Source organism: Gopherus flavomarginatus, chromosome 4 (genome assembly GCF_025201925.1).
Source record: "Gopherus flavomarginatus isolate rGopFla2 chromosome 4, rGopFla2.mat.asm, whole genome shotgun sequence".
NCBI lineage: Eukaryota > Metazoa > Chordata > Testudines > Testudinidae > Gopherus > Gopherus flavomarginatus.
The window spans coordinates 150,647,571-150,666,342 of NC_066620.1; the positions used below are offsets into that span (position 1 = coordinate 150,647,571).

The 18,772-nt window shown below is 41.8% G+C and overlaps 1 protein-coding gene across 7 annotated transcripts in view; it reads left to right on the forward strand.

Annotated features, from left to right (window-relative positions):
* Positions 1-772: 772 nt before the first annotated feature.
* SYNCRIP (synaptotagmin binding cytoplasmic RNA interacting protein) overlaps positions 773-18,772 on the forward strand; it is a 36,696-nt gene continuing 18,696 nt past the window's right edge. For 5 of the 7 annotated variants that reach the window (XM_050950133.1, XM_050950135.1, XM_050950136.1 and 2 more), the window contains exons 1-8: positions 826-918; positions 2,267-2,426; positions 3,311-3,429; positions 3,626-3,733; positions 7,105-7,218; positions 7,307-7,483; positions 13,300-13,435; positions 14,213-14,418. In XM_050950133.1, coding sequence (XP_050806090.1) covers positions 2,279-2,426; positions 3,311-3,429; positions 3,626-3,733; positions 7,105-7,218; positions 7,307-7,483; positions 13,300-13,435; positions 14,213-14,418 — 1,008 coding nt within the window. In that variant the 5' untranslated portion in view covers positions 826-918; positions 2,267-2,278. Of the gene's footprint in view, positions 919-2,266; positions 2,427-3,310; positions 3,430-3,625; positions 3,734-7,104; positions 7,219-7,306; positions 7,484-13,299; positions 13,436-14,212; positions 14,419-18,772 lie in introns of all 7 variants that reach the window. The other 2 variants (XM_050950139.1, XM_050950140.1) reach the window with 2 other exon arrangements.

Here is an 18,772-nt window from a genome sequence, read left to right on the forward strand (position 1 = left end):
ATCAATTGCAGGATTAGGGTGTTTGAATAAGACAATTGGAAAAGGGAGACTTTTAAATTCTCACTATAAACCTAACCGAGTCGTTTCTCTGCCAGCGCGAGAAGAGAAACCCTTCGGAGCTCTCAGGAGTACAAAGCGCTAGTGGCTGCGCCGCCTTCCCGATGGCTCTGAACCCCCGCTGCCGTGCACCGTACGGCACGCTGTCATTCACACTTGTGCAGCGTGGGCACCGGCTTGCTCCGCTTTGCATCCGGGCTGCACGGGTGCAAATGCCTGACGTGCAGTAAGAAAGGGAAGGCTCCGCGTTTCCCGGGCCTGCCATGCCGCAGGCTCGCTCCCCCGCGTGGGGAGACGGGATTCCTGGCATGCCGGGAGCGAGGGGTACGCAGAGGCCGCGGCGTCCCCGATGCTGGGCGCAGGGGCAGCGTGTCCTCTTTCGGCCCCTGGAGAGCAGCGGAACGCCGGGTGAGGCGCACCCGCGCGGGGAGGGCTCGCTCATTCACACTCTGCCCGGGCGGAAGGGAGGGGACAGCCCCAGAGCGCCCTTCTCCCGTGGAACGTACAGCGCGCGACGGGAGGAGGGCGAGGAAGAGGAGGAGGGACAGGCGGGCGCGCGCGCGCTGGCGGCCCAGCGGGCGGGGCGAGGCGAGGCGAGGCGATAACCCTTGCGGAGCTGCTTGGGAGACCCCGGGTTTGGGGCTGCGCCAGCGCGCGCGGCGCCTCTCCTCCCCCCTCCTCCCCGAGCCGAGTGGAAGGGGCTGGGGTTGGTGCCAGCAGCGGCGTGAGCGCTCGAGCGGCCGCCATTTTACGCCAGCTCCAGCACACTGTCCGGACACGCCGCGGGAGCGGAGAGGGGCAGCGCCTCCGCACGCCGAGCCGCCAGCCGCGCCCCGAGCCCCTTCGCCCCCACAGAGACAGGTCAGACACCAGGCCAGGGCGGGCCGGATCCTCGGCCGGGGCTTCCTCCAGGCGGCAGCAGCAGCAGCCGCCCCACGAGTGGGGTGGGAGCGGGCCTGGGGGTTTCGGGCCACGGGAACCGGCTCCCTGGAAAATGGAGTCGGGCGGGGAGTAGCACACGGGGCCCAGGCCGCCTGAGCCGCCCCCGGGAGCGAGGTGCCCGGCTGCCAGCTGCTGCATGATGGGCGGGGGAGCTGGCTGCTTTCGTGGCCGCTTGTGCCGGGCGGGGGGCGGGCGCCCCGAGCTGGTGGCCGCGCACTAGGCCCCGCAGCGGGTGAAGCGCGTGGCTTTCGCCTCATTGTCCTGCCGGCCCGGCAGCTCCATTCATTGCCATGAGGCGCCGGGCCGGGGCTGTTTGGCTGCGGCCTCGGCGCCCAGCGTGCAGGTTCGAGCCTCGCGTGCTACGGCTCACGGACTGGGGGGTCGGGCGGCGGCTCTGCCCAGCGTGGCGTGGGAGCCGGGCCGGCCCAGCGCATTGTTTCAGGGCCAGGGGAGGCGGCGGAGCAAGGAGGCGCGGCGAGCTCCCGATGGAGTGGCGAGATCGGGCCCGGGGTGTTGCAGTTGCTGTCCCGGGAGTTGGGGTGAGAGGGGGATGGCTGGGGGGTCAGGCTGCTCCTCTGAGGGACTAGGGAGGGAGGGGAAGTCGGTCACTGGAGGAAGTTGTAGGACATCTGAACGCGCAACAGAGCACGTGTTTCCATTGGGCTCATGGCGGCTACCGCCGCCCCCGTGGGTGCGGACTGGGAAGCGCTTTGTTCCTCCTGCCAGCTCCGCGGACCCCGAAACGGAGGAGGGATGGACACTGACCCCGTGCACGGCCAGGCGGGATGGCCCGTGACTTACTCCCAAGAGATGAGGGGCTTGAAATAGGCGATCGAGGTGGAAGCGGTAGTGAGTGTCAGTGACTGTATCGCGCGGTAGCGGCTGCTGCATGTGGCAGGTTTGCTCTTCCTCCCTTCCCCCTTCCTCCCCCGCCATTGGCGTCTTGCTCCATTTCTAACTTGTTCAGGGCTTCTCAGGGAGTGTTAGAGAGACAGAGAGGGAGGTGAGTCAGAGTGTCTGGCTGGCTGGATTGTGTAAAACCTGCAGTGAAGGCTCCCCTACCCCCTATAGGCTGTGGTGCTAGGGTATTCCTTTGTGTTAGTGCTTTCTTTTGAGGATTTTTGTGGATCTTCCAAAATCAGAAAGATCAGGGGAGTTGTCTGAGAAATTTTTGGAAGCATAGAGCAGGTGGTTGCATGTATTGTCACTTGAATTGTTCTGCTTGAAGATTTCTAGGTTAATTATGATGCTTATTGCGTTTGAACAGATATCTGGAAACATGGCTACTGAACATGTTAATGGGAATGGTACTGAAGAGCCCATGGATACTTCTGCTGCAGTTACCCATTCTGAGCATTTCCAGACATTGCTTGATGCTGGTTTACCACAGAAAGTTGCTGAAAAACTAGATGAAATTTACGTTGCAGGTAAGATGTAAAACTTGCAAAATCACTTTTGGTTTTTTTATTGGACTCTTCTGGCTTTGGGCTAAAATAGCAACTTTTTGTGGTTTCCAAAAGTATGGGGACTGCAGTCGTATCTTTTAGTACTGGTTTATGGATTTTTTTTTTAATCAAATACTATAACTGATTCCTAGTATTACCACTGGATAAGTCTGGAATCAGTCATTAAAGTCATTTGGAGTGGGTAGGTGGGAAGGAAGGAAGTCGATAAACCAGATGGGTAGGTAGAGACAATACCTACACCAGCTGTTGCTAACAGCTGTTCATAGTAGGAGCAGGTGAGGTGCTTGGTGCATATTAATAGTTGTAAGTAACTTTTTGGTAACTGAGGCACTGGTTATATTCTTTTGTTGTAGATGATAGTCTGATTTAGTATTTGGACTCTTAGATGTAGAGGTTGTGCTGCTTAAGCATTGTATTTGATTTTGATTGTGGTATCAGTTTGAGCGCTTGCATCTCTTTAAGCTAGATGGCCCCTTTTCAAAATGTACCAAGTTACTCTGTTGTTCATGCTGAAGTCTGTTGCTTATCAACAGTTCCGCATTCAGTTCAGGATGATGAAAATAATTTTGGCCCATGTAATATCTGGATGCCCTGTGGTATTAAAATAAGTACATAAATACAATAATCATTTCAGTAAATATCTTGGTTTTTATTTTAATGGAGTAATGGTAATCATTTTTGTCATGTGGATAAGATTAAGGAGGAATGGTAGGTTGTGTAATATGAGCCTTTTTACTTGTTACACAAACTTCAATGATTGATCTCGGACCACTAAAATTTGATGAATTTAGTTAACCAGAGATTACTAATTATATTTGAGCAGCAATTTTTTTTCTTTTCCCCAGGGCTAGTTGCACACAGTGATCTAGATGAAAGAGCTATTGAAGCTTTAAAGGAATTTAATGAAGAAGGTGCATTGGCAGTACTTCAGCAGTTTAAAGACAGTGATCTTTCACATGTTCAGGTAATGTTAAATAATTTAGTATATAACTAGAACAACAAACTGCTAGTAGATTGGCAAGAACTGTACCTAAGTCTTGTCAATGGTCTGTGTTTTGATGTGTAGAACTTTGCGCAATTAGGATCAGATAATCACTTTAAAAACAAATTGGGTTCTGAGCTTCAGATCTGCAAATATGAAAATGTCAACTCTTTTTCAGAATAAAAGTGCCTTTTTATGTGGAGTCATGAAAACATATAGACAGAGAGAAAAACAGGGGACCAAGGTGGCAGACTCTAGCAAAGGACCAGATGAGGCAAAAATTAAGGTATGTGTCTGAAGTTGTAAAGTATGTGATAGTATCCACTCTCTTTTTAGAAAGTTAAAAATAATTCCAGGTCCGACTTTTTAATTCCTTAAGTAACTGTGCTTTGCCTGCCAAATGTTAATTCAGATAATTCATGAACCTAGTAATCACAAATATTATGTGTATTTTGGACTAGGAACTTTTTATCAAGTAAACAGTAGCAAATTCTTCTTATCGGTGCATGTATAATTTTCTTTCTTTATCGAAGTGAGTTATAAAATTAAATGTAAAAATACCCCTTTAGCAGGTTGCTTAGATATAAAGACATGCCTCGTTTACGTTAAAAAGTACTGTTCGCTACTATTCCATAATTAGGAGCAAATGTTTCCACCCAAAGTTCTACTGCGCAAGTCAAGAAACATGGGATTTTATTTTATTTTTTTTGGAGTATAAAGATCAAATAATACACCTTGTTTTTAATTAAGGATAAATCTGTTCTTTGTTACCCAGACTTAAATAATGAAATTTAGCCACTCATTGTAAAGAGGGTAGCAATAGTGCTGTCTCTTTTTAGACACATCCAGTGGATTTGTGAGTTAGCCCAATTGTAGATCATATGATTTGTTAGTAAACTATATACAAAAATTAACTTAAGTTTAATAAACAGTTTCAGTGCACAGAAGTCTGTCTCAGCGGTAAAAGGCTGAAAAATTAACTCTTGATGTTGAAGGACCCTTGATAGTAAATGGACTCAAGCTAAAAGTTAAGCTTCACCAAGGATGCTCTAAATGGATAGTTGGGGAAAGGAGAACAGTTTTTGTCTTAGCTTTTTTGTATGAGTGTAGAATGATGAACTTGTATATTCTAACATTACCAGTAGTGGGGTACTTCTCAGAACTTCTTACTTTCCTCAACTTGAAAATGGGTGAAAAAGCAGGCTGTGACCTGAGTGCCTTAATTAGAAACTTTAAGGGCTTACTGATATTTATATCACCACTTCTTAAAATTGACTTGCATTTGTAATTTTTCAGGCTGTGATTTGTCAACAGCTAGAGTGTTAATTACATTCATTTTCCTGGAGTAATACAGTGATTGCTGTTCAAGTCAATGCCATAGCATTCAAAATCATATTCCACATGGCTCCAGTTGTGGAAAAAAATCAGTGTTCTTGATGTAATTGAATTTATTTAATGCACTTTTTCCTCATGGGTGACATTTTATTGTTAGTTTATTTCTCATTCCATAAATATTTCAACAAATGTTTTTACTACTCTTATAACAAAGCTGTGCCAGATATACTTGATGAGGTATTTAACGTACCAAATTTAAATATCAAATATTAAACTATATTTGTCTATCTAGTATTTCTGTTATGTTAGTATCTAGATGTTCCAGCCAAGGTCAGTCACTTGTGCTGGGGTGCTGTACATACATGTAGGAGATATGCCCTGACCCAAAGAGCTTGTAATCTAAACAAGACAAAGGGTGGGAGAAAAGAAAGTGTCTGCATTTGACAGGTGAAGTGATGCTTCAGTCCTACAGACCGCTCACGTGCGCTTTAAGTTAATGTATGAGTAGTTTCTTTGAGTCATTGGGGGAGGGATAGCTCAGTGGTTTGAGCATTGGCTGCTAAACCCAGGGTTGTGAGTTCAATCCTTGAGGGGGTCATTTAGGGATTTGGGGATTGGTTCTGCTTTGAGCAGGGGGTTGGACTAGATGATCTCTTGAGGTCCCTTCCAACCCTAATGATCTATGATTCTATGTGCAGGAATGCGCAAGCAAAATCAAGATGTATCTGGCTGAGATGTCTCTTTACTTAGTTTCATCGTTACATTGAAAATAAAATTTCCTGAATCTATTCTTACGAAGATGCACCTTGCTTTTTCTTGGAACTAACTATTCAGCCACAACCCAATAGCATTAATCATATTAAAATATTCAGTATGATTACATTTGTTAACAGTTCTGGTTTCATGTGCCTATAAACCTACAGTGTATTGAAAGTTTCAAAACAGTAATGTTCACATGGAAATACAGAGAGAGATGCCAAAGAAAGGTATAATGAATGGTATGGAGAAAGTGAATAAGGAAGTGTTATTTACCCCTTCACGTAACACATGAACCAATGAATCATTGGCTCACCCAATGAAACTTATAGGCGGCAGATTTAAAACAAACATAAGGAAGTACTTTTTCACATGATGCACAATCAACCTGTGAAACTCATTGCCAGGGGATGTTGTGTAGGCCAAAAGTATAATTGGTTTAAAAAAAGAGTGAAATGGAAAGAATGAGATGGCATGCCCACGTTGTAAATACTGCATGCCGATCTGGTCACCCATCTCAAAAAAGATATATTGGAATTGGAAAAGGTACAAAAAAGAGCATCACAAATTATTAGGGGTATGGAACAGTTTCCATATGAAGAGAGAGTAATAAGACTTTTCAGCTTGGAAAAGAGACGACAAAAGTGGGACATGATAGAGGTCTATAAAATCATGAGCAATGTGGAGAAAGTAAGTGGTGTTTACTCATAACGCAAGAACTAGGGGTCCCCAAATGAAATTACACCTCTACCTCGATATAATGCAAATAGTTTATAAGACGAATTCGGATATAACGCAGTAAAGCAGTGCTCCGGGGTGGGGCTGTGCACTCCGGTGGATCAAAGCCAGTTCAATATAATGTGGTTTCACCTATAACGCAGTAAGAATTTTTGGCTCCCGAGGACGGCGTTGTATCGAGGTGTAGAGGTATAATAGGCAGCAGGTTTAAAACAAACGGATGTTTGTCTTCATAGGTCGACTGTGCGTTGTATGGAACTCTTTGCCAGATATTGTGAAGGCTGAGATTATAACAGGGTTCAAAAAAGAGCTTGATACATTTATGGAGGATAGTCCCATTAGTGGCTGTTAGCAAGGATGGGCAGGGATGCAAACCCATGCTCTGAAGTGTCCCTAGTCTCTGTTGCCGGAAGTTGGGAATGGGTGACAGAGAATGAATCACTTGATAATTACCTGTTCTGTTCATTCCCTCTGAAGCACCTGGCATTGGCCACTGTTGGAAGACTGTTCTTATAAATTTGTGGAGGATAGGTCCATCCATGGCTATTTGCCAAAATGGTCAGGGATGCAAACCCATGCTCTAGGTGTTCCAAAACTTCTGACTGCTAGAAGCTTGAACTGGATGATGGGTGATGGATCAGATCACTCAATAAATTGCCTTGTTCTGTTCTCTCCCTCTGAAGCATCTGGCGCTGGCCACTGTTGGGAGACAGATACTGGGAGAGATGTGCCATTGGCCGTTCTTATGGTTACTTATTTGTTATAGTCTGTTTGTCTTGATAAATTGGGAATTGTACGTGACCTAAGATATTCAACTCCTTCTTGAAGGCACTCTTGGAAAGAACAGGCTACACGCTTGATGTGACTACTGGACAGAGGAAGTATGGTGGTCCTCCTCCAGATTCTGTGTATTCAGGACAGCAGCCTTCTGTTGGTACAGAGGTAAGAGGGAGATGTTTTTATACATGGTATAAGTGGGTTGTTCTTTACATATATGTTTTAAAAGATGTTAAATATGTTTGTTACTTAGATATTTGTGGGCAAGATTCCAAGAGACTTATTTGAAGATGAGCTTGTTCCATTATTTGAGAAAGCTGGGCCTATCTGGGATCTGCGCTTAATGATGGATCCACTAACTGGTCTAAATAGAGGATATGCTTTTGTCACTTTCTGTACTAAAGAGGCAGCTCAGGAGGCTGTTAAACTGGTAAGTTTTCTTTGCCTTTTATGAGACCACTACCTAATCCATAAGCAATTACTATAATCTCTGTTAGTAAGTGGTTAAAAAGTTCCCTTATGAGCAAGTTATACACATGATGGACTTACAGGTAGTCTATTGCACCTTTCTCTGAATTATTTGTTACTGGCCAATATCAGAAACAAGATACTGAACTAGATGCACTGCTGGCATGATCTAGTAGGGCAATCAAAAGTTCAAACTGGTTTAAAAAAAAAAAAAAAAATTCTTGATGCCCCATTTGTTGAACAAGAGATGGTATTTGAGGAAGCTTACTTTGGATTGCTTTCTTCTAGAAGACTTTATTAAATTAGGTGTTTGTGTGGATCCAACTGCTGACACACACTTTTTTGTGTGCATGTGTACGGATAGTGGGATACACATGGACAAAATATATATTGAAGAACCACACTTATTGTAAGGTAAGTAACTGTTCTTAAAAACGTATTGAATTTTGTGAGAGACCTCAGACAGGTTGTTCTTGGTAGCAAACTATTCTGCCTCTGTTCAAAACTCTTTGGATGGCGAGATTACCAAAATCTAAAGAAAGAGAACCCAGTATTTATTTTGAACAAAAGTACAAAATATTGTGAGGTAAAGTATGGACTGCTGCCTTTCAGATGTGTAGCATGAATACTGAACCACCTACTGTGTTTTCCTCTCCCCTCATGTGCGCCGCCCCCCCCCCCCCAAAAAAAAACAAAAAACCTTTATTACAGGTGTCCTGGCCATGCCTCTCCAGCCCCAAATTAAGGCTGAATACAGATCACAGGCCACTCAGTACTACTGAGAATTTCCTGGACAGCATTGCATGATGTTACCATCCTCTCAGTGTTGAGCATGTTGTCTCCATTGTGGGTTGTCGTACTACCCCCCCCACCCCCCCAGCCTAGTGAGATCTAGATCTGGACTCTGCATGATTCACAGATACTAGATTGCCGGCTTTCTGTTGGGACACTCATATAGGAACTAAGATAAATTAAACTTTTGATAGAATACATTTTAAATGTCCCCAAACTCTTAACTTTCTTTAAAAACCTAAGGGTTTTTCTGTGTGTGTTGTCTTTTTTTTTTTTTTTTTGGTGGTGTTTTTGTTTTTTTTAATATAAAAAGATTTTGGTGGGCTCAAAACACCAACCAACATGTTTGGGGTAAATCCACTTTGTCCGTGCACGCACCTGCTTGTTGCCTTTTTGGTTTCAGCTTTGCTGTTAAACAGCCTATTACATGAGTTCTCTCCAGATTAGTGGACCAGAGTGATGCAACTGACCAACAGCAAAACAGTGAAAACTGACTGAATGTTTAGGGCTATCAGATGCTGCAAGTAAAGTGGAAACACACTTTTTTTTTTTCTCAAATGAAAAGATTGAATCTTAGAAGTTACTTAACAGTAGGTTTAAAACTTGACTTTCAAATAGATGATGTCTTTAAATGCACCATACCTGTAGATTGGAAAGGCCATCTATATTGATATATTAAGCTGATATGATTAAGTTTGACTTAATCCTCCTTCCCTTGTGTATAAGGTGTCTCTAGTGCTGCAAAAGTATGAGGCTTTCTAGCTAAGATATTTATATAATCAGACGTATAAAGAACCATGTGCCATTTAAATTGTTAGACGGGGTGGATTGGGGAAATACAAGGAAAAATTAGTATTCGGGGTTGGCAGGGAAACCTTTCCAGCCTAAGTACTAGGACATGGCAATGCGTCATTCTTTACGAATTAGTAGCGTCCATTCAGCTGAGGAGTGGGTATGGGAGAAGATACTAATTTAAAGCAAGTACCTTGGCATTCCTTGGTTTTGTATAAGGTGCCAGTCACACTTTGCTGGTTTAAATAATGATTTGGAAGAACGTAACCAGGTGCATACTACCCAGAGGCCAGTTCAGAAGGTTAGGAGTATGAGGATACCAGTGAGATCTGGGCACTGTGCCTTGGTGAGCAGCCTCTCTGTCTTGGGACTAAGGAGGCTGCTTAGTGGCAAACTCTCTCCTACCACTCACAGGTTGTCTGTTTAGAACCCCATGCCCTCCCCCATCACTTCATGGAAAGAGCTTTTTTTCCCCTCCCATCTTTGAGCCTACCTCTTGACTCTTTGGGCATATGTGTATTTGCTATTCTTCCCCACTCCCTCCTAAAAGCCTCTTCTGTTCAGAATTTTCAAAAACATAACAGAAGTGAGACAAATGAGTACCAATGTCACTGTTGCCTATAGCTTCTTAATATTAATAGGAAAACTGATGGGAACTTTGGCAATATTCTGCTGCTTGAGTAGCCTGCGCCCTTCTCAGATTCAGGAAGATGACGCTGCATTAATTTACTCAAGTCATATTTGGCGGTTACCGTAGCATCTCAAAGGCTAAAGACTTAATTATGAACTTAAATTAAAAAAAAAAAATACTTAACAGCTTGTGAACATTTCCTGTTCACCACTTAGATGATCCGAGCTCTGGGTTTTGTTTTTAAAATAAGAAATAGCTAGAACTGTGTATGAACTGATTTTAAACATTGTCCCCAATTTCATTTGAAATGTGCAGAGGGCTGTAATTTAGTTATAACATAGTTTAGTCTTACTCATTGTTTTGTTATACAGAGCAAGTTAGTGTTGTCTATAATGTAATCTGGCCCTTAGATTGCCATGCTTATCTTTAACGTACAAATACTCGTTACAGTGCTTTAAAATTTAATGCTACATAGAAGTGAAAATGTCTTGTGAAATTGGGGGATGCAGTATGCTAGTTGAACTCCATGCTCAGTGCTCTGATTGTGTGACTTGCACCTTTTCTGTAAGGCTATTAAGGTGGCTGTATGTAGCTCATGAAGTGTTTTCAGTGGAGAAGCAACTTTTTGTATAAACCTTAGATTTTGTAAAAGTAAATTGAGTTTGTGGAATTTGTAATCCTTTTTTTGGCTCTTTCACTCTTCTGGTAATAAATCTGAATGGAATAATCTGTCTTCACACATACTCCTGTTCTTCAACATGTTAAACTGAACATTTGTCATCTTGTATTTGCTTTCCCCCTCAATCTTAAGTAGATTTCAGAGCAGTACTTTAGCAGGAGACTAGTGTGTGATGACATCTTTTTACTTTTAGCACACTGTATTTATCGTCTGATAAACTAGCTTAATGTTTTACTATGCATCACTGTTGAAGTTTGGGGTCATCCTAGTCTTCAGTGAACATGTGTGTTCATCACAAATCCACTGCATGACTTGGAACTATTAACAGACTTCACTCAAGAAGTCCATGACTAGAGTAATTTGGGTGTCGTCAGTTGAGATTGAGGCACTGTAATGGAGTGTGTGGTAGAAAATACTCCGTACCTGGCTGTAATATAACCATTGTTCTGGATTATATTTTTCTTTATCCTACCACTACCCAAGATTATCAGGCTGCTTTGTGAAAGATTCCATCATTCTAAATTTCTCCATTTTAGAAGCCTTTTTGCTTACTTGAGGAATGAAGTTTTTTGCGACAATCCATAAAATTATGAGCATGGTTTTATTTAACTCTGTATTGAAAACGGTAGAACTAATGCAAAACTGATGACCAGTAGCTCAGACAGAAGTGAGATAAGCCACAGGTGTCTTCAAGTAATTTGTGCCATCTGCACACAGCAGTATAATTTACTATTCAATATAGAAAGTGAATACGCTAACTAAAACTGCTGTTGGAATTCTTGGTGGGTGAAATGACACAAATTAGTCTCATCAGAGCTGTTGGATTAACACATTTAGTTTACAGAAAGTAGTATGGGATCTTAAATGACTGGCCCCAAGAGGTCAGACCTGTTTTGCATGCTCAAAAGACACTTCAGTAGTGTGCCTAATACCAGTTTGGGGTACTGATTGAAAACTGACTTGGGAGAAAGAATAAATATGTTGAATTGGCAATGCTGCTTCTATTGCCTGTGTTCCATGGCAATCTCCCATGTAAATACTGGTCCTGACCCTGCTTAATATAAGATTACAGGTGGTATGTTTAAAGGGACTCTGCTGGTTTACAAAACACTTTTTAAAATCATATGTACCTTTGTAACACCCATAGATATTAAACTAAAGATCTAATTCATTTTTTACTATGCTATTAATATTTTCTGCTTCTCTTAGATTGGACATTGTGAGAATAGGTTACTCAGTTTTCTTGTTAAATTAGAGCTTTGCTGTAATGTCTCTGGCCTGCAAACACTTCAGGAAATGTATATTAAAACTTTTAATTTAAAAAAAAGAAACGTTCCTGTTGCCTTAAATTGTGTAAGTACTTTTTCTTACAAAAGCTACTTTTTGGGCCAGACTTGATGCTGACTGATGTTTAAGGCCCTTTTGAATGGTAATATGCAGTCTTCAATCTAATATACCTGTGTTTAACTGAGGCTATTTGATACCTAAAGTAATGGAGTCTTTTCAGCTTTGAGGGATATTGGCCAGTCACCTAAATTTCCAGGGAAACCATACCTAGTAGTTCCTAGATAGAATATGATGTTTATCAATAGCATAATAGCTGGTACTACCGTAGTGTGGATATGCAATCTCTAGAACTTCATTGACCTTTTTGAAGCCTTGTCTTTGTAGCCTGTGAAAGGGAGCTACAGATACTGTTAATGGTTATTTTTAGGTTTTGATTTGGGAGTGGTATACTTAACTAGCTGAGAGTTGCCCCTGCAGCCAATAGAGAAATGAGAATCCTCTCCATGTGTGGAAGTTTATATTTTGGAAGAAGCAGACTTCAGCATTCACTGCAGAGGAAGTTTGTGAGAACTTGGTCCCACAGAAGAAAAAATACCTGTGTCAATCTCTCAAACAAAATATCGCTTCCAGAATGAATAGCAAGCTAACTGCCTTGAGAAGATTGTTGGCTAAGGGTATGTCCACACTACCTGCCGGATTGGCGGGTAGTGATCGATCTGTCAGGGATCGATTTATCGTATCTAGACGAGACACGATAAATTGATCCACGAACACGCTCCCCGTCGACTTCAGAATTCCTCCAGGGCGAGAGGCAGAAGCGGAGTGGACAGGGGAGCAGTAGATCCTGTGCTGTGAGGACGGGAGGTAGGGCGATCTAAGATAATGTCGATTTCAGCTAAAAGCTGAAGTTGCATATCTTAGATTGGTTTTAAACATCAGCTTTCCTAACTGGAGAGCAGCCTATGGTGAAGCTTGCAAGGAAAATAGCTAATTTATGTGTGATGTGTCTCTTTTGCTACAGTTTTTGTCCAGAAGTTGCTTGAATTGGTGGAGAGGTCAAGCAGTGTATGCATATTGTCTATACCAGAGCCATAGTTTTTTCAATAGTAGGCTTTTCTTCGTGGAGGATTTTGTGATCTGAACCTGAATACCTGCTATTATGTGCCTCATTCAGTTTAAGAAGAGCTTACGGTTGGTAACTGGGGGAAGTTTTTCTCTGCAGTGTGACTGGAAGCAGTACCTTTTTATTGTCAACACTTTAGGTAAAATAAGCGTCAACTGCTGTAGTTCTGCATAGTGCATCATTTTGTGAAGACTGAGACAGTAGAAGCTTCTTCCGGAAGTAAAGCTTGTTTCTCGAGTCAAGACATAGGGAGAAATAGTTTTGGGCTGAAACTGGGGACCAATGGCAAAGAATGAGAATGTACCACAAGTGTAGTAGTCTAACAACTGTTGTATGCACACATCAGGCCACTGAAGGGTTAATACCTCACTGTTCATCACAGCTGTAGGGAAGTAAAATATCTGCTATAGATGTTTTTGAGTGGGGAAGAGTGAATGGTTGGTGGTAATTTGCCATTGTCTGTTTTTCTTTCAGTATAATAATCATGAAATTCGTTCTGGAAAACACATTGGTGTATGCATCTCTGTTGCCAATAATAGGCTTTTTGTTGGCTCTATTCCTAAGAGTAAAACCAAGGAACAGATTGTTGAAGAATTTAGTAAAGTAACAGGTAAGTCAGTAAGTGTATAGGGAACTGGGTAAAATAAATGTGAGTGATCAGTGATGATTTTTTTCACCATCTTTCGGCTGATGTTGAATGATGACAGTCTTTTAAACTGAGATCACTTAGCTTTGTCCTGAGTGTTCAGACTTCGCACTTTTGAAGGAACCAGGAATAATGTATCCTTGCCTAAACCATTGTAGTGTTTTGGAATAATACATAATTTTTTTTATTTGAATCTCTGTAACTAAACCTAGATTATGTACTTATTTAACCTAATGAATAATTGGCAAATACAATAAAAGGAAAGTTTCTTTTTAAAGAAATGTATTGTTCCACAACTCACTGAAGTTCCTTCAGTATCAAAGGATATATTAGTCTCCTTTTTTAAAGGCAAATTTGAACCAATAAGGAGAGAGTTCTGTGCTGGAGTCCTTTGCATTAGTGGATTAAAGTTACTGACTTCTCTTTACTCTTTTTGGATGCCTTTGCATTAATGTGAAGGAAGGCTTTCAGAAGTCTTGTAAACACAAAAGTGTTACTTTTTATGGGACAGGAATAATTATGTCCATTGATGCTAAGATGCTGCAGTGATATGTGATATAAAAACTTAGTATTCTGAAAGTACAGAAATGTATCTTGGTGTTTCTCCTCATCAATCTTTGAAGCGAATCCATGCTTTCACATCATCTTGTAACTTACTTATTTCCTTAAGTAGGATCATTCCTTCGCTTTATGATATAGCACATCAGTTGAAGCCAAATTAAATATTCTGCTTAATTTCAGAGGGTCTCACAGATGTCATATTGTATCATCAACCGGATGACAAGAAAAAGAACAGGGGTTTTTGTTTCCTTGAATATGAAGATCACAAAACTGCTGCTCAGGCCAGACGTAGGTTAATGAGTGGAAAAGTGAAAGTCTGGGGAAATGTTGTCACAGTTGAATGGGCTGACCCTATAGAAGATCCAGATCCTGAAGTTATGGCAAAGGTAATAAAGCAACTGAGAATATAATTATACCTACATCACTTAAATTGTCATAAGGTAAATATTTCTGGTATTAGCACTGTGTTGAAATACCGATTTTTTTTGATAGAGGAGTTAAAGCAGGGTTGTAAAGATGTGAATGCATTCTAAAACATTTGAAAATTAAAAGGAACTTTTACAGTCTTAACAGGAATTTCACTGGCAAGTAGTATTTACTACTGCTTGGGCCTGACAGAAAACAAAGATCATCAGCCAATGCTGAAAAATCTTATGCCATGATTCCTGTAATCTACCTGTACTCTAATAGTATGTAGGTGACATAGCGGCATCAGAATCAAAGTTGCCTTGTGGCTTCACACTAAGGACTTGATTCAAAGGAATCAGTGGGAATATTTGGTTCAGCCCGTAAAACTGAGTTTAAATAAACATGGAGCTTCATATCTGTAGTTCTTGAAATTGTATTATTTCAAGGAACATAAACCTGAATTTTCTTAAATACTTGTCAGAATCCAAGAGGCTATACTTTCACAATCTAGCAGTTACTTCTCTTAGACATTATTTCAGTCATGGTGCTGTTTTTTGTTTTTTTTTGTTTTGTTTTTTTCAGACCCCCTGAAACAGTAGTGAAATCATTCTGGAGTACAATTTCCATGTAGCTTAAGTTCTTCGTATCAAACTACTAAGTTCGGGGAGCATTTTTAATAACGAAAACAGTTCTTTGTTGTGACATATTTGCCACAGTGGAAGCAGATGAATTGATTCTTACCTGAAAACTACTATTCTCAGATGTTGCCCAGCCCTGTCTCTTTGGTTCTGTTGTCCGGCCCCTAGCACAATTCCCCTTAGATAGCTCTTTTCTGACTTCCCTTTTCTCTCTATCACATCTGCCATTCCTGACATGAGATGGTTGGTTGATTGACTAGTAGGCATCCTAGTTTGATGGACTTGGTAAGATGTCTTGGATGGGGTCACCTCTTTGGTGAGCCAAATGTGGTTCATCTTATGAAATAGCTGCTTTTCTAGCAGAAATATAGTCTGATTGTTTTGCTTGCCAGGTTTAATCACCATTTGTTTTCTTGCCCAATGTTGTAGTCACTCAACACCAGGGAGTGTGCTGAGTCTTGCAGATAGTTTGTCTGCAAAATGGCGCTTCCTCTGTAGTGTGGCTTCTCCCTGTGATCAATCTGGATCACAGGAGAGGAGCCCTGATCCATCTAACTTTTTCTGTGGCCATTGGTGAGGGACTTCTGCTGGTGAAACTTAACATCAGATGAGTAGGAAGTGAAGGGAGCATGAATAGGAAGGAAGTACTGGGTAGCAGGCTTCTGGGGCAGAGCTGTGGAGGTGAGGAACATAAGAGCTAGGAAGCAATGCTTTCTGGTTCCCTGCCCCATTTTGCCTACAAGTGATTTTGACTAAACTAAAAACTTCTTGCACAACACCACATGCAGATATATGGAGTTCTGAAGGAGTGGAACTACTCTATAGTAGGCCTTCGAACACCTGTCTGAGCAGGAATGGTCTTCTGTAAACTTATCCACAGACCCACTTAAATTTTGATGCTCTTTAAAATAAACAAAACCGAAACCTTTTCTCGTGCTAACTTAGTCAAGGTTGCCAGTGGCTTATCTCATAGACTTTAGGGTTAGAAGGGACCAATATGATCATCTAGTCTGACCTCCTGCGCAAAGCAAGACACAGAACCCTACCCATCCACTTCTATAACAAATCCCTAACCTATGTCTGAGTTATTGAAGTCTTCAAATTGTGGTTTGAAGACCTCAAGCTGCAGAGAATCCACCAGCAAGTGACCCATGCCCCACGCTGCAGAGGAAGGCGAAAAACCTCCCAGGGCCTCTGCCAATCTGCCCCGGAGGAAAATTCCTTCCCGACCCCAAATATGGTGATCAGCTAAACCCTGAGCATGTGGGCAAGACTCACTAGCCAGCACTTAGGAAAGAATTCTCTGCAGTAACTCAGATCCCATCCCATCACAGACCACCAGGCATACTTAACCTGCTGATGATCAAAGATCATTTGCCAAAATTAAGCTATCCCATCATACCATCCCTTCCATAAACTTATCAAGCTTAGTCTTAAAGCCAGATATGTCTTTTGCCCCCGCTACTCCCCTTGGAAGGCTGTTCCAGAACTTCACTCCTCTAATGGTTAGAAACCTTTGTCTAATTTCAAACGTAATCTAAACGTATAGCACTGCATTGGCACAGTAGCACTTAGTGAAGACACTACCTAGGCCAGTGGGAGAAACCCTCCTATCGACATAACATTATCAACACCGGGAGTATGACATGAGGAGGGATAGCTCAGTGGTTTGAGCATTGGCCTGCTAAACCCAGGGTTGTGAGTTCAGTCCTTGAGGGGGCCATTTGGGGATTGGTCCTGCTTTGAGCAGGGGGTTGGACTAATGACCTCCTGAGGTCTCTTTCAGCCCTAAGAATCTATGATTCCATGATAACTGCATTGCTCAGGAGTGTGGATTTTCTGCATACATACATCTGTAATGTAGGCTAGGCCTCAGAGTGCTGTACATATGTGTACAGTTCCTACAAATCATGGAAACTGCAAGGTTAGACAAGGCTACCCTTGTGCCTGAAGTGGTTTAAAATAGAAGGGTAAGTTGAGGTTGTAAGTTGGAGAAGTTGGACTTGTGCTTTGTGGAGGCTTGCTTGTTAGCAATCTTAATAATCTGAGTCTGTGGTTGATAAGGCATGTGAATTCAGGATTGTGTAGTTATTATTTCCTTAACCAGCATATTCCTAAATTTTTCAATACTGCAGAATGATAAACATTTTCCTTAGGTTAATGTTTTTTGTATAATAGTGGTTTTGGCATTCTTAGCATCATGACATATCATAGTGCAGGCAAAATTCAAGAGGCAATTCAGTAGTTACTGTTGCATGGACCTTGCAAAGCAAAATCAAGGCTGACAATGTAAGCAGCCAGTTAACCTGAGCAGTGTCTTTGAAATCTTGGACACAGTCATGTGGCTGCGGGTACATGGCTAATAACTAACTGTTATTTCATTATGTCCAAACTAAAAGGGAACTTTATGTTTTCTCTCCCATTTCAACCCAAAAGGGGGAAGACATGTCATCTGAGAAGAATGTTTTGTCTTGGCTTCCTAATGCTTAAACTGACCTGTTCATTAGTGCATGGTTCTCAACCTTTTCAGACTACTGTACCCCTTTCAGGAATCTGATTTGTCTTGAGTACCTCAAGTTTCATCTCACTTTAAAAACTACTTGCTTACAAAATCAGACCTAAAAAGACGACAAAAGTGTCACAGCACACTATTACTGAAAAATTGCTCAATTTCTCATTTTTACCATATAATTGCAAAATAAATCAATTGGAGTATAAATATTGTACTTGCATTTCAATGTACAGTATATAAAGCAGTATAAACTAGTAGTGAAATTTTAGTTTGTACTGATTTCACTGGTGCTTTTTATGTAACCTGTTGTAAAACTAGGCAGATATCTAGCTAAGTTGATGTATAACCCCAGGTGTACATGTACTCCTGGTTGAGAACCACTGTATTAGATCAAGCTTGTTGATTACATACATAGTACACACAGTTTGACCAGGTCTGAGGCATTAGCGAATAGAATCTGTCTGTACTGGAGAAAGTTTTAATCAATTATTTCCCTACAGTTAATTGAAAATCATCTTGAATCAACACATGCTTCAGCTCTTTTTTTGGAGGGGCAACAACTGATGTAATGTACAACTGAGATTGGAAGAGTGGGTGTTGGGGTTGCCAATTTGAAGGGCCATTGTGGACTGTCTACCTAAGGCCGCCAGTGAACCTGTAGAGCTTGTCTGCCAAGTCCACTGCTGTTCACCCTTTCTCATAATAAACGACAAGGGGATGGTCAACTAAATTGAATGGCAACAAATTTAAAACTGAAATCCTTTTTCACACTGCAAAATTAGACTGTGAAATTCATTGCCACAAAATATCATTGAGGCAAAGAGTTTATTGGGATTATGAAAGGACTTGGATGCTTACATGATAACAAGACTATCCAGAGGAGTTAAGGTTTAAAAAAAGATTTTGGAAGAGACAAGCTCTTGGAGTCAGGGCAGACTCTAATGTGGGTTAAAAATCTTCTTTGGGAGTATGTTATTCTGTTGCCTCCAGTGAAATTTTTTTTGCCTTTCCTCTGTACCTGTTGCAGTTTGGCCATTGTTGAAGACAGGATACTGGACTAAATGGACCATTGGTCTGATCCAGTATTGCAATTCCTATGTTCCTCTGCTTCCTCTCCCATACACTTTCTCTGTGGGTCTTTAGCCAAGGATTCATCTATAGATCCCTGTCTGAGTCTGCAAT